The following is a 14,197-nucleotide window of genomic DNA, read 5'->3' as shown; positions in this document are numbered from 1 at the left end:
GTCTTGAAGATGTTTTTTGTGATTTACCAGGCTATGAGTAAATACTACCAAGGGACAAAGAAGTTGCTACTTCATTGAAGCTTACCTGCAATAAACTCATCTATAAGAAAATAACTCCAACTTCCTCAAGCAGATGAAAGAGAAATACATTCAAAATATATAGGTTTACACAGCAGAACTCTAGAACACTTTCAGGATTCTCTAAATACAGGGATTATAAAATTAAATGCTTATCGTATCCAAGCAAGTGTCATAAGGTGGGAACTGTGGTAAGCTGAAAAGAGCATGTCCACATGGAGGGACTTGTGACCTCACCCTTAAGACCATTTTTCTCATGTATTAATAGAAGTTCAATGTATTCAGATCCTGTAGTTTTCTACAGAAGTCAGAGATCTGTACTCTCATGTAAAAATGACTTATTTTTAAATGTTAATAACTGCTATGGATTGTATGGCTCCCCCCAACTCCCAAAAAGGTATATATTAAAGCTCTAACACCCAATGTGACTATATTTGAAGATAAATGCAGTCTCCCTAACTACAAGGGAGGTTGGTAAATGTAGTCTAACTCCGTGCCCAAAAAGTAGATAAAGTTTGGAGGAGCATACAGAAGCCTTTAAGGTAGACAAAAAATCACTGACTATATTAGATTTGGATGTATTATTATTTAGAAATGTATTTGTCATTTTATGGATAAGGAAATGATGCATATAAAGTTTAAATTACCTGCCTACGCTTATATAAAGTATAAAAATGAGTGAACACATTCCAATTGTCTTGCTCTGACATTAAGGGTCTTCCATTTCTCATCATAGGCAAAATCTAGTAGAGAAGGCAGGAAGTAACACGTCATACAGTCAGGGAATACTACCAAAGGCTTTAAGTGATCACCCTAACCCTGGTCTAGGCTAGTCTACTCAGTGTTCTCATGGCTGAGTTCTACCCAGTGGAATATGAAAGAGAAAGCAGAAGGATGCGCCAGATTTAGTGTTTATCCATAGCAGCCAGAAATACCCTAATACAGTATTTCTTCTGCATCTCATTCAGTTTTGCTCACAGGTCTGAAAACATAATAAGCTTTTAATAAGATACTTACTGATTAATTATATCTATGCGTTTGCCCTCGGGCAATTCATATTTTTTGTTTTAAGTTAACTACGGCAAGTCATAAAAGTTGAATATATTCAATCACTTATAGATTGTTTCCTCCTGAATTTGTCTTACAAATATTATATCATCTACACATGTATTTGATGAAAATTAAAAGAAATATAAGTGATATCCTGATAAAGGAAGCAGATACAATTTGGTATGAATTAAGCTGATTCTATATTTTATATATACAATATGCATATTGCATATATAAACACATTTTCATAATGCATGTCATCCTTTTATTACAGTGAGTTGAAAAACAAACATTCCATAAAAATGTCAGTGTATTTAACATTAGGCCACTACAAAGTTTCACGCTATTCAGTCTCTTCTGTTCTTATTTAAAAATTTTTTGGAAATGTGAGTTTGTAGCCTTATTCACGGACAAAGCTCATTAGCCAATGACTTTATGCCTTCAAAATTATATTTTTTCAAAGAAGTTCCACATGCTATTGCAATTAAACACTAAGATTAATCTCAAACTTTTCATTTTCATAAAGTTCTGAAGGAAAATTTAAAGATCTGTTTGACAAAGTTAACCGCAAGATTGAATGTAAACCTCTTAGAGAGATATTGATCAGTCATAAAAGTTTACTTCCCCTGAAATAACTGACTAAACTTCTCCTTACTTTAAGAATCAATATCTGATTTGCATATAAAACTGAAGTCCTGGCCGGGCTCAGTGGCTCATGCGGTCAGGAGATCGAGACCATCCTGGCTAACACGGTGAAACCTCGTCTCTCCTAAAAATACAAAAAATCAGCCGGGTGCGGTGGTGGGCGCCTGTGGTCCCAGCTACTTGGGAGGCTGAGGCAGGAGAATGGCGTGAACCCAGGAGGCGGAGCTTGTAGTGAGCCGAGATTGCACCACTGCACTCCAGCCTGGGCGACAGAGCGAGACTCCGTCTCAAAAGAAAAAAAAAACAACACAAAAAAACCTGAAGTCCTGTAACTTTATATGAAGTATTTAAACCTTTCATTTATTTTTTTATCTTTAGAAAAGGACTTCTTATCTTTAGGATTGTTATAGTAGCTAGAAATAATAAAAGTAAAACTTCAGGCCCACTGTTTATAGTATATTAGGCATGTAAAAATGTTCACTGTTAATGTAAATCCAGGTACAGAATGTACAGCATCTACATATCAGACAGTTTTTAAAATTTTATTAAAATCACAGGGCTAGAAGCCTCACTTTTAATGGAAAAAAAGACAAGAATGTGAATCACAATCAAATCTTCCTGTAGCAATACATATAAATGCAGTGCCTGTCATGTTAAGTGCTATTAAAACTAGAAAAATCTAGTTATGAGAAAGATTTCTTTATTAAAAAGTACCTAGACACAGACTCAGGAAAAACTTTTATCATTAGAATAGAACTATTAAAAAGGAAATATCTGGCACTCATATTCCTGTAGTGTAGAACATATCTTATACCTCAGAAGAACATACCTTATACCTCAGAACATACCTTATACGCACACATGCCAAAATGCAAAAAAAGAAAAAAAGTCTTCAAGGTTTTTGCAGCATGGCAGTCTTGATTCTCTAAAGAGCCCTGTTGTTGCACATATCCTGCATAACAAATTTCTGGTGCATTGTTGGTCTTATGAAAGGTGACCTAGGTCTCCAAGGCCCACCACATTGCAAGAAAAGAGGCGGGAAAGTGAGGGGATACTTGAGATGTGAGCAATGGGCAGAGAGGAGGGGTAGGGTGTGCTGAAGGCAGTCACTGATATGAAGGAGCATGGGTGGGAGGAATTGAGCCATGACCGAGGAACAAGGAGGGGAGCCCAGCCATCTTTGTGGAAGGACTCTTGAAGGAGAATGGAGTAGCTTAGCTTGATGTTGCACACTGACTCTAGGAAGAGATAGATATAAATTCTCTGTTGAAGAATTTTTCATAATTTAGTCCACATGTTACTACTACATGTTAATAAGCAAATCTTTCACAGAAAGATCACCTGGAAAGACAAGCTGCCATAAGTGCAAGTCAGCAGCAACAACATCAGATTTATATCCCTAAGCCTATAAATTACTCTGTTAGATATAAAATATAGTTATATAAAAAATCTTTATGAAAATAAGGGAGGGAATCACAATGATGATTAATAACAAGAGACTATCAGGAATAGCCAATCAAACTTGAAGAACTAAGTGAAAATTCTCAAATTGAAAATTACATATATTTTTATTATCTTTAAATTTTATTTTTACTGTATATATTTAAGTGTACAACATGATGTTATAGAATACACACAGATAATAAAAAGAATTCTATAGGGAAGCAAATTAACATATCCATCATTTCATATAGTTACCCATTTTTTTTTTTGTGGCAAGAACAGCTAAAATCTACTCATTTAGCATGAATCCCAAATACAGTGCAATGTTGTTACCTATAATCTTCATATTGTATATTAGATCTCTTCACTTGTTCATCCTACATATATTCTACCTTGTATCCTCTGACCTACATCTCTGTATTTCCTCCCTTCACCCTTGCCCCTAGTAACCACTGTTCTCTATCTCTGTATTTGCATTTTTTAAAATTTCACATATAAGTGGGATGATGCAGTATTTTACTTTCTGTGTCTGGCTTATTTAACTTAACATAAGGGTCTCCGGGTTCATCTATGTTGTAAAAAATGGCAAGATCTCATTATTCTTTAAGGCTGAATAGTATTCCATTGGGTATATAAACCAAATTTTTTATTTTTTACTTTTATTTCAGATTCAGGGGTACACGTGCAGGTTTGTTACATAAGTAAATTGCATTGCCTTTTTATTCTTCTAACAGTGTCTTTAGCAGAGCAGAAGATTTAAATTTTAAGGAAGTTCAGCCTAATCATTTTATCTTTCATCAGTCATGCTTTTGGTGTATTACCTAAGAAGTCATCACCAAACCCAACATTACCTAGATTTTTCCTTTGTTATCTTATATGGTTTTATACTTTTGCATTTTAAATTTAGGTCTATGATCCATTTTGAGTTAATTTTGTGAATAATGTAAGGTCTCTGTCTAGACACATAGATATATATTTTTTGGATATGGATATCCAGTTGTTTCAGTATCATTTATTGAAAATCCATACTTTCTCCATTGAATTGGCTGGCTCCTTTGTTAAAGATCAGTTGACATATTTGTGTGGGTCTATTCATGAGCTCTGTATTCTGTTTAATTGATCCATTTGCATTTTGCTAATACCACATTGTCTTGATTGCTGTAGCTTTATAGTAAGTCTTGAATTTGAGTATTCATTTCTTTTTAAATTAGTAATTCAAAGAGTATACATGCAAGAGAAAAATCTCTTGTAAAGTTGAAAATAATGTAAGTTACTTTGAATTGTATTTTTACCACTATTCTGACCATCACTTAACACTGAACTTTTTCACCACCCTCAGAGAAAACCCGTATTAAATCAGTGAATATTCTTTTAGTCTTTTTTGTGTCTTTATATACATTTCAGTGAACCAGTAGATATTTATAGATTTATGTTTAAGTGTATGGTCTTTGTATATAAAAAATATATCATATTGTAAAATCTATCTGCAACTTACTTTTTTCCCATCCACAACATGACTTAGAGACCTGCCCATATTTGAACAAATAGATATGTCATTTTTTTAACTTCTTCATACTGTTTCATGGTATTAATATACCATACTTTATTTAACTATTCCCCTAATGATGAACACTAAAGTTGTTTCACTTTTTTCTATCTCCAAAAAATGTTGCAGTGAACACTCTTGTAAATGCCTTCCTATTTATGTGTGGGTGCTTCTCTGGAATAAAATACTAAGAGGTATTTTTAGGGTACTGGGCATGTAATAGTTAATTATAAACACATAATGCACTCTCTATCCTCCGTTCTGGAATGTTGAGTCTGGGAATTAGCAAACTGCACTTCATAGGCTTCCTTGCCAACTGCCTTATCCTATTAGATTTTGCCAATAGAAGGCACAGGTAGTAGATTAGAAATCAGAAGAGGAAGAAAACATTATATTTTTGCTTTCTCTTTCTCCTGTTTCTGGTGACATTTCTGGAATTGGCTGTGTTCCTCTGCCTTCAGCCATTCTTGGGTAGACTCACTATCTGCATTCTTGGGTAGACCCACTATCTTTAGCCATTCTTGGGTAGACTCACTATCTGCTTTCTGGTCCCTTCTTAGCAGTTCTAGCCTGTCTGGTTGGCTCCTCCTAGACAATCCCACAGCCTCTTTTCATACTCTATACCATATCTGCTCTTTCAAGGCCCCCGTCTTAGGGTAGTAGCCACTTTGTGCAGTTACTTATCTGTATTAACTCACCCTCCTCTTTTGGATCTTTTTAACTCTTTGGTAACTAGATTTCTGTATTAAACACCCAAATATTTCAAATATTGAGGTACTTTTTGTTTTTTCATTGCATCATGGCTGATTTGGTGAGTTTCAAGACCAGCTATATAATTTGCGGGGCCCAGTGCAAAATGAAAATGTGAGCGCCTTGTTCAAAAATTACTAAGCATTTCAAGATGATGACAGTAGAGCATAAGGCCCTTTGGAGCATAAGTCACATGCCCACGAAATTGGTTCTGGTGATTCTCTCTATAAATCTGTCACTTTTTCAGCAGCATATGAGAGCAGATCTTTTCCCACATTCTTACCAAGACTTGAAGTTATCAAACTTTTACAGTAACTGATATTTTATGGATGAAATTTGTGTCTTGTTTAATTTGTATTTCATGAATTTATTGGCCATTTTAATTTTCTTTTTGATGATTTCCTATTCATAGCAATTTCCCATTTTTTTATTGGGTTCTTTGTAGCAATTATTTACATAATTTAGATATCAATCTTCTTTTGTGATTAACATATGTTGCAGAATTTCTACAACTACTTCTCCCATTCTGTTGGCAAGAACACTCACTGTCTTATGGCCAAATGTAGCTGACAGGAAGCTGCAAAGAGTGGTCTTGAGTTTTTAATTTTAATAATTATGATTTTTTAACTAATAAAGGAATTCAGTAAATTTACAGGATACAAAGTCAATAAAAAAATTAGTAGTATTTTTATACAAAAATAACAACACAAATGAAAAAGGAATCAAGAAAGCAATCCTCTTTATGATAGTATCAAAAAAACCCAACTTAGTAATAAATTAAACCAAGAAGGTGAAAGATCTGTACACTGAAAATTATAAAACAGTGATGAAATTTCAGATGACACAAATAAATAGAAAGGTATCTACTGCCCCAAAGATATCCCTGGATTGGAAAAGTTAATATTGTTAGAACAGCCATATTATGCAAGCCAATATACAGATTCAGTGCAATCTTTAACGAAGTACTGTTGGTACTCTGTGAAGAATGCCATTGGTACTTCGTTAAAGATTGGGGGTATCACATGTACCCCCAAACACGTACAGTTATTATATATCAATTTAACAACAATACATAAAAATAATTTTTAAAAAATAATTAAAATTAGAAATAGAATGCCTCCCACATTATTTTCCTTTCTCAGAATTGTTTTTGCTATTTGGGGTCCTTTATGTTTCCTTGTGAATTTTAAAATGGGAAAAGAATGAAATTGTACCCCTATCTTATGCCATACACAAAAATTAACTCAATAGTAGCCTATACTAGGGAAAAATGTTTGTAAACCAAAATATATCTGATAAGGGATTAATATTTAAAATTTATAAAGAACTCATACAACTCAATAGAAAACCAAACAACACAATTGAAAAATGTGCAAAAGACATGAATAAACATTTCTCCAAAGAAGACATAGAAATGACATAGAAATAGTAGAAACTATTTGCAAAACACATATTTGATAAATACCTGGCATCCAAAATCTACGAAGAACTCTTAAAACTCAACAATAAGAAAACAAAGAAACCAATTTTAAAACAGACAGAATCTGAACAGATCCTCATCCAAGAAGACATACAGGTGGAAATTAGCTTATGAAAAGATGGTAAACATCATATGTCATTACGGAATTACAAACTAAAGCAACAAGATACCACTACACATTTATTAGAATGCCTAATTTTCAAAACACTGACAACACAAATGATGATGAGGTTATGGAGCAAAAGAAACTCACTCATTTTGGGTGGGAATACAAAGTGGTACAGCCACGTTGGAACCGTTTGCTAGCTTCTTATAAAGCTAAGCATAGGCTTATCATATGATTCAGCAAGCATGCTCCTTGGTATTTTCCCAAAAACCTATGTTCACACAAAAACCTGCACATAAATGTTCATAGCAGCTTTATTTCTAATTGCTAAAACTTGAAAGCAACCAAGATGTGCTTCGATAAGTGAATGGATAAAAACACTGTGGTATATCCATAGAATAAATATTATTCAGCAATAAAAGGAATGAGCTACAAGCCAAATACACACACACACACACACACACACACACACACACACACACACCATGCACACACACAGAGAGAGAAAACAATTTAAATACATATTGTTTAGTGAAGGAAGCTGCTGTGGTTTAAATGTGCCCCCCAAAATTCATGCTTTTGAAACTTAATCCCCAGGGCCACACTGTTGTAAGGTGGGGCATAATAAAGGTGATTGAGTCATGAGGGTATGACTCATAAATTAATGCCATTATCACATTAGTAGGTTAATTATCATGAGATTGATATAAAGTAAGTCTAGTCCTTGGTGTCTTTCTCTATCTTCTCTATCTTTCAAAAGCTTGCTTTCGCCTTCCACTCTTATACCATATGATCACCCTTGCCAGATGCGAGTCTCATGCCCTTTGACTTCCCAGCCTCCAGAAGTGTGAGAAATAAATTTGTTTTCTTTATAAATTATCTAATCTCTGATATTCTTTTATAGCAACAGAAAACAGACTAAGACAGAAGGCAATCTGAAAATAACATATACAGTATTATTCCAACTATATGACATTCTAAAAAAGACAAAATTATGGAAACAGAGGAAAAAAATCAGTGGTTGTCAGGGGTTGAGGATAGGGAGAAGGGAGGGAGAGAGATGGAGCAGAAGATTTTTAGAGTAGTAAAACTATTCTGTAATGTTGAACACACATCATTACATGGAATGGTTGTTCCACGTCATTATATACTTGTCAAAAGCCCTGCAATGTTCAATACAAACAGTAATCCCTAATGTAAATGGGCTTTAGTTAATAGTAAATAACAACATTGGCTAAAAATTGCAACACATATACCATGCTTCTGCAAGATATTGATCATATGGGAAACGAGGAAGGAGGGGTCAAGGTATATATGGAAATTATACTTTCTACTCAATTTTTTTGTAAAGCCAAAATTATTCAAAAATTAATCTATTAAAATATATGAATTAAATAGATTTAACTTGTACATAATGTGGAATTAAGATGAGAAGAGATTTGAGAATGTAATTCCACTTATAAGTTTGGTAGTCCTGGATTTAGGTAATAAAAGCTAGAGTGGAGTAGTAGATTAAAACATGAGTGATAAACAGTAGAGATGCAATGGAACAGTGGAATCTAATTATAACACATGGAGAAATAAAGAGAAAAGGTAACAAAACATGCCTGCAAGATTTTCATGCTTTAATCACTGGGTAAATGCAAGCATTCCACAAGTATTTTTTGAATGTCAGCTATGTATCATGCACTGAAATAAGCAATAAAAATTCTCAAGTGCACCAGACCAATAAGGTTGCTTTTTTTTTCCGGGAGTTTACAGTCTAACTGTAGTGATATGGATAGAAATAGAGAAAGAAAGCAAGTTTTCAGGAAAGAATGAGTTTGTTTCTGAAATCAAGATCTAGGGAAATCTGAAGGTTAATGAAATCTTAGCAATTATCTATAGCAACTCGTCTAATTTGAGTAAGTTTAAGATAATATCGTCTAGACCAGTGTTCCTTAAGGGGAAGGGAGGATGGGAGAAGGAGGACTATTGACATTTTGGCTGGGACAGTGTGCAAGATTTTACTGCACATTACTAAAGGTTTAAAATCCCCACTTCCTTCTAGTCATGGTAATGACTATAAATGTGTGTACATTTCAAATACTCCCTAGTGAAGGTACTGCCCTAGGTAGAAAACCCTGCCTAAACAATTGGCTACACGTTAGGTAAAATATTATTAATAGGTATGCCTTGAATTATAAGCCTCCAACTTGTTAACAACCTATTGAATAAATGTAAGATCCCACCTATCTCTGCCCACATTTTCTGCCATCCCAAAAGACAGGGCTGTTCTGGATTGAGAGTGCCAGCTAGTGGTCATCAGAGGAAACCTCAAAATAAAAAATGGCTTCATTCCAGGCAAAGCAATGTTTAATGGCTCAAAGCTCAGATCATTTCTTTTATGTGTACATAAACCATCTTTTTAAAGCTCTCCTCCCTTTCCTTTCTCTTCCAAACTTTATATTCATAAAAATAAAAGTCCCCTATCTCTTCATTTCTTTATTTCTTAAGATAAAAATACATGTCTAATTATGTCTGGAAAGCCAACAGAATTATCAAAACATTCTCATTAAGAAAAAGAAAGGTTCTCACCGACATCCTGTGAGTGAAAAAAGAGAAGAAAAAGGAAAGTAAGATATTTTGAAACAAAAATTAATAATGAATATACTGTAAAGGGTCTTCCAGGAACCTCCTTAAAATCATTATAATTGTCTCTATCAAACTCTTAATACTTTTCTAATTAAATGTACTGAAACAATGAGAAACAATTACTCAATTTTTAATTTTTTCATTAATTACTATAAATCTTAAAATGTTATTTTCTTCTTTATTATAAAAGCATAACATTTCAGATATATTTTGAGCAAATGAGGGAAAATTGGGTACTCTATGACTTTGTCAGTTAGCTCTTTTGTTTTAAGTAACAATGATTAACAATCATATTTAGGTTAAAGAGTTTCCACTAGATGACTGAGTTGACTTCCTGTTCTACAATTCTATGATTCTATAATATTGTGTCTTTGGAAAATTCTGAATGCTTGACAGTTAATTTATAAATGGACTTTGGGCTAAAAGCTGTTCATGGGTGATAGTTTTTATAAGTATTCAACTGTTCATGGGTTATAGTTTTTATAAGTATTTGACCTTTTTTATAATAAAAACCCTCAACAGAAGGAATGTACCTAAACACAATAAAGGCCATATATGATAAGCTTCCAGTTAACACTATACTCAAAGGTGAAAAGTTGAAAATTTTTCATCTAAGATCAAGAACAAGACAAGTATGCCCACTTTCACTACTTCTTTTCAACACAGTATTGAAAGTTTTAGCCAGAGCAATTAGGCAAAATAAAGAAAAAAAATACAGCTCAATAGGGAAGGAAGCAGGGAAACTCTCTATTTGCAGACAATATGAATCTTGTAAGTATAAAAGCCCAGAGACTCCACCAAAAGCTATTAGAACAAATAAATTCAGTAAAGTTGCAGGATATACAAAATCAACGTACAAAAATTAGTCATGCTTCTATAAACAAACCACCCAAAAAAACCTAGAAAAATAATTCTATTTACTATAGCAACAACAAAAATAGACTACTTAGGTGTGAATTTAACCAAAAAAGTTTAAAGATCTGTATACTGAAACACTAATGAAAGAAATTGAAAACACAAATAGAAGGATATCCGTGTTCACTGATTAGAAGAATTAATATTGTTAAAATGTCCATACTACCAAAAGTGATCTACAGATTCAAGGCAAATTGTATCACAATTCCAATGTCATCTTCACAATAATAGAAAAACAATTCTAAAATTTGCATGGAACCACTAAAGACCCCAAACAGCCAAAAGAGTCTTGAGCAAAAAGAGCAAAGCCAAAGGCATCTCACTCCCTGAACTCAAAATATATTATAAAGCTAGTATAATCAAAAGAGTATGATGCTGGCATAAAAACAGACATATTGATCAATGGAACAGGATAGAAAACCCAGAAATAAACACACACAGTTATAATAAATTGATTTTTGACAAAATTGCCAAGAACATAACAATGGAAAAAGGACAGTCTCTCTAATAAGTGGTGCTTTAAAAAACTGGATATCCACAGCAGAAGAATGAAATTAGACCCTTATCTCTCAACATATACAAAAATAAACTCAAAATGATTAAATACAAAAGAGCTAAAACTTAAACATAGAACTGCTAGGATAAAACATAGGGGAAAAGCTCCATGACATTGGTCTAAGCAAAGATTTTTTGAGTATGACCTGAAAGCACAGGCAACAAAAACAAAAACAATCAAATGAGATTACATCAAACTAAAAGCTTCTGCACAACCAAGGAAACAATCAACGAAGTGAAGACACAACCTACAGAATGGGAGAAAATATTTGCAAACTATATATTAAATAAGGAATTAATATCCAAATACACAAGGAACTCAAACAACTCAGTAGCAAGGGAAATAGAAAACAATTAAAAATGGACAGAGTTTTTGAACACCTACTTTACCAAAGAAGACATATGTATAGCCGATGTATTCATGAAAAAAAAAATAACAAATGCTCAATAGCACTAATCAATAGGGAAATGAAAACTAAAGCCACAGTGAGATATTACCTCATATCTGTTAGAATGGCTGTTATCAAAAAGAAAGGTAAGTACTGATGAGGACCTGAACTGAAAGGAACCCTCATACAGGTAAACTGTTAGTGGGAATGTAAAATAGTTCAGCCATTACGGAAAACAGTATGGAGTTTTCTCAGAAAGACTAAAAATAGAATTAACATATGATGCAGGAATCTCACTTCTGGGTATGTATCCAAAGAAACTGAAATCAATATGTTGAAGAGATATCTGCATTCCCATGTTTATTGCAGCACTGTTCACAATAGCCAAAATGTGAAATCAACCTAAATGTCCATCAATGAATAAACGGCTAAAAAAATGTGGTACTTATGCACAGTGGAATACTGTTCAATCTTAAAAAGAAGGAAATTCTTCTGCAACAACATGAATAACATCAAGGACATTATGCTAAGTAAGATAGAGCAGGCACCGAAAGACATATACCATATGATCTCAAATAGAGTTGGAATCTGAAAACATGAAAGTCGTGGAAGCAGAGAGTAGAATGGTGGTTACTAGGAGCTAGGTTGCTGGGGAGGAATGTGGAGATGTTGATGAAAGGGTATAAAGATTCAATTATACAGGAATAAAAAGATTTTAAGACCTATTGCACAACAGAGTGACTATAGTTAATATAACGTATTGTTTATATAATAGCCAGAAGAGCAAATTTCAAATGTCTCATCACAAAAAAGTAAGAGAAGTCATGGACATGTTAATCATCTTGATTTAATTATTCCACATTGTATACGTATACAAAAACATATTTTATCACAGAAATGTATATAATTAAGACTTCTCCATTAAAAGTAATATTTAAAAATAATCCACTCTCCAGACAATACTAAAAAAAACTATAAATCCGTATCTATCCTAATTTATTTATAATCAACACAGAAAATTCTTGTACATTTTTCTGAATCATCAGAACATACTTATTTTTACTGAACATCAAAATAAAATCCAGTGCAAAACATTGAACTCTATGCAAAATGTCAAGGAGTAGGAAGCACTAAAATAAATAAAATAAATCTGCCTTCATGGAGCTTGTAGTCTACTAGGATGGAAAATTTGCCTTCAAAAATTTAGAAATCCAAAGTGATATCATCCCCCCTTGGTTATTAATTTTTTATTTTATCTTCAATAAAAAATCCCAGGATAATATACCAACCTACTGCCTTTATTCTAATAGAAGAAACAGTGATATTTCCTGGTTCTCTGTTTCCAGTATATTTCAACGAGGCATTCCCTATTCACTGCTCAGGTACTTATTTCACTCAGTATGTGTGTTTTCGACCACTTAAGGCTTTTTCCCCTTATGACTGCTTTTTAAGTACTATAAAGGGCCAGCTAGACATGAGTTATGTTTGTTTCACACTAAATTGTTTCCTTAAGATGTGACATATATATTCTGCCTCTTCAATCTGAAGAAATAACCCCCAGGTTTTCAACTGTTTTATCTGTGTGATAAATCAGGTACCTGTGAGAGCCAGCAATGGTTTATTACTATACTTTATCCCTAAAACAAAAATACTCATATTCATTTGAATGACAGAAAAAGAAATGCATGAATAGCTTACCTGTGCTGTCCTCTAATGTGGCATAATGCATTCAACTGGCCATAATTAATGTGCTTAGACTTTTTCAAGTCTGAAAAAAATCAATTAAAAATTTGAGTAATTTTCCATAATCTTATTAAGCAAGTGTGTAAATAGAGTTTAATTGCAAACATTCATCATAGTGAAAGAATTCAGTGACTATGGAAGTGAGGTATTAACAGTCTTTGTTTAATACACAAGTAGAACTGCATAGGGTGATTAAAGTGAGGAAAGAATTTAATGTTTTTTATTGATGTCAATTCTGGTCTGGCATTTTTTTTTTATTTCCAGTAAATGCTGAAGTTTGTCTGTGTTCATACAATGTCACTTCTCTTAAAGCAAGCCATGCAGAATCCCTATCCAATACTGTTAGAAGATGAACTGGTTCCAGAACTTCAGACATGACAATTTGAGTAAGAGTTTTCTTAATTTGGTCTCTCACTTTCACTCTTGCCCTTCGATTCAATCCTACCTATGTCGGCCTATTCAATTCTATGCAGGTCCCCATCTTTTGTTCCCCCTCTTCAGAGCACCTTCCAGTGTCTGGATTCAGTTTGCAATTCCTTCTAAAGATCAAGTGTAAGAAAATCATAAAGGAGTCTTTAAGAGCAGAAAGATAGTAATCATAGCTAAAAAGCAAACTAATTGTCATTCTTCTTCAGTGCCAGAATGGGCAGACATCCTTCAAATTAGATGGAAAGGAAGATAGAGTATTGCATATTATAGCATCTTTACAGTGATGGCCTTCTGCTTACTGCAGAAGAATGAGTGCTATTAGAACTGTTGTAAAAAAAAAAGCAATAATAAATACTCACTTAGGCATATTACTCCTTTCTTTAGTGAAAAGTTATTGAGAAAATCAGTGGTTTAATGTATTTCTCAAACGTTAA

General features: G+C 33.4%; 1 protein-coding gene across 8 annotated transcripts in view; it reads right to left on the bottom strand.

Annotated features, from left to right (window-relative positions):
- Positions 1 to 14,197, bottom strand: part of CNBD1 (cyclic nucleotide binding domain containing 1) — a 757,023-nt gene that overhangs the window by 725,476 nt on the left and 17,350 nt on the right. For 7 of the 8 annotated variants that reach the window (XM_058444198.1, XM_058444197.1, XM_058444199.1 and 4 more), the window contains exon 2: positions 13,290 to 13,359. The exons of the other annotated variant lie outside the window; for it this stretch is intronic. In XM_058444198.1, coding sequence (XP_058300181.1) covers positions 13,290 to 13,359 — 70 coding nt within the window. The remainder of the gene's footprint in view (positions 1 to 13,289; positions 13,360 to 14,197) is intronic. 8 annotated transcript variants of the gene reach the window in all.

Source organism: Hylobates moloch, unplaced genomic scaffold, assembly GCF_009828535.3.
Source record: "Hylobates moloch isolate HMO894 unplaced genomic scaffold, HMol_V3 SCAFFOLD_9, whole genome shotgun sequence".
Lineage (NCBI taxonomy): Eukaryota > Metazoa > Chordata > Mammalia > Primates > Hylobatidae > Hylobates > Hylobates moloch.
This window is presented reverse-complemented; position numbering and strand designations above follow the sequence as displayed.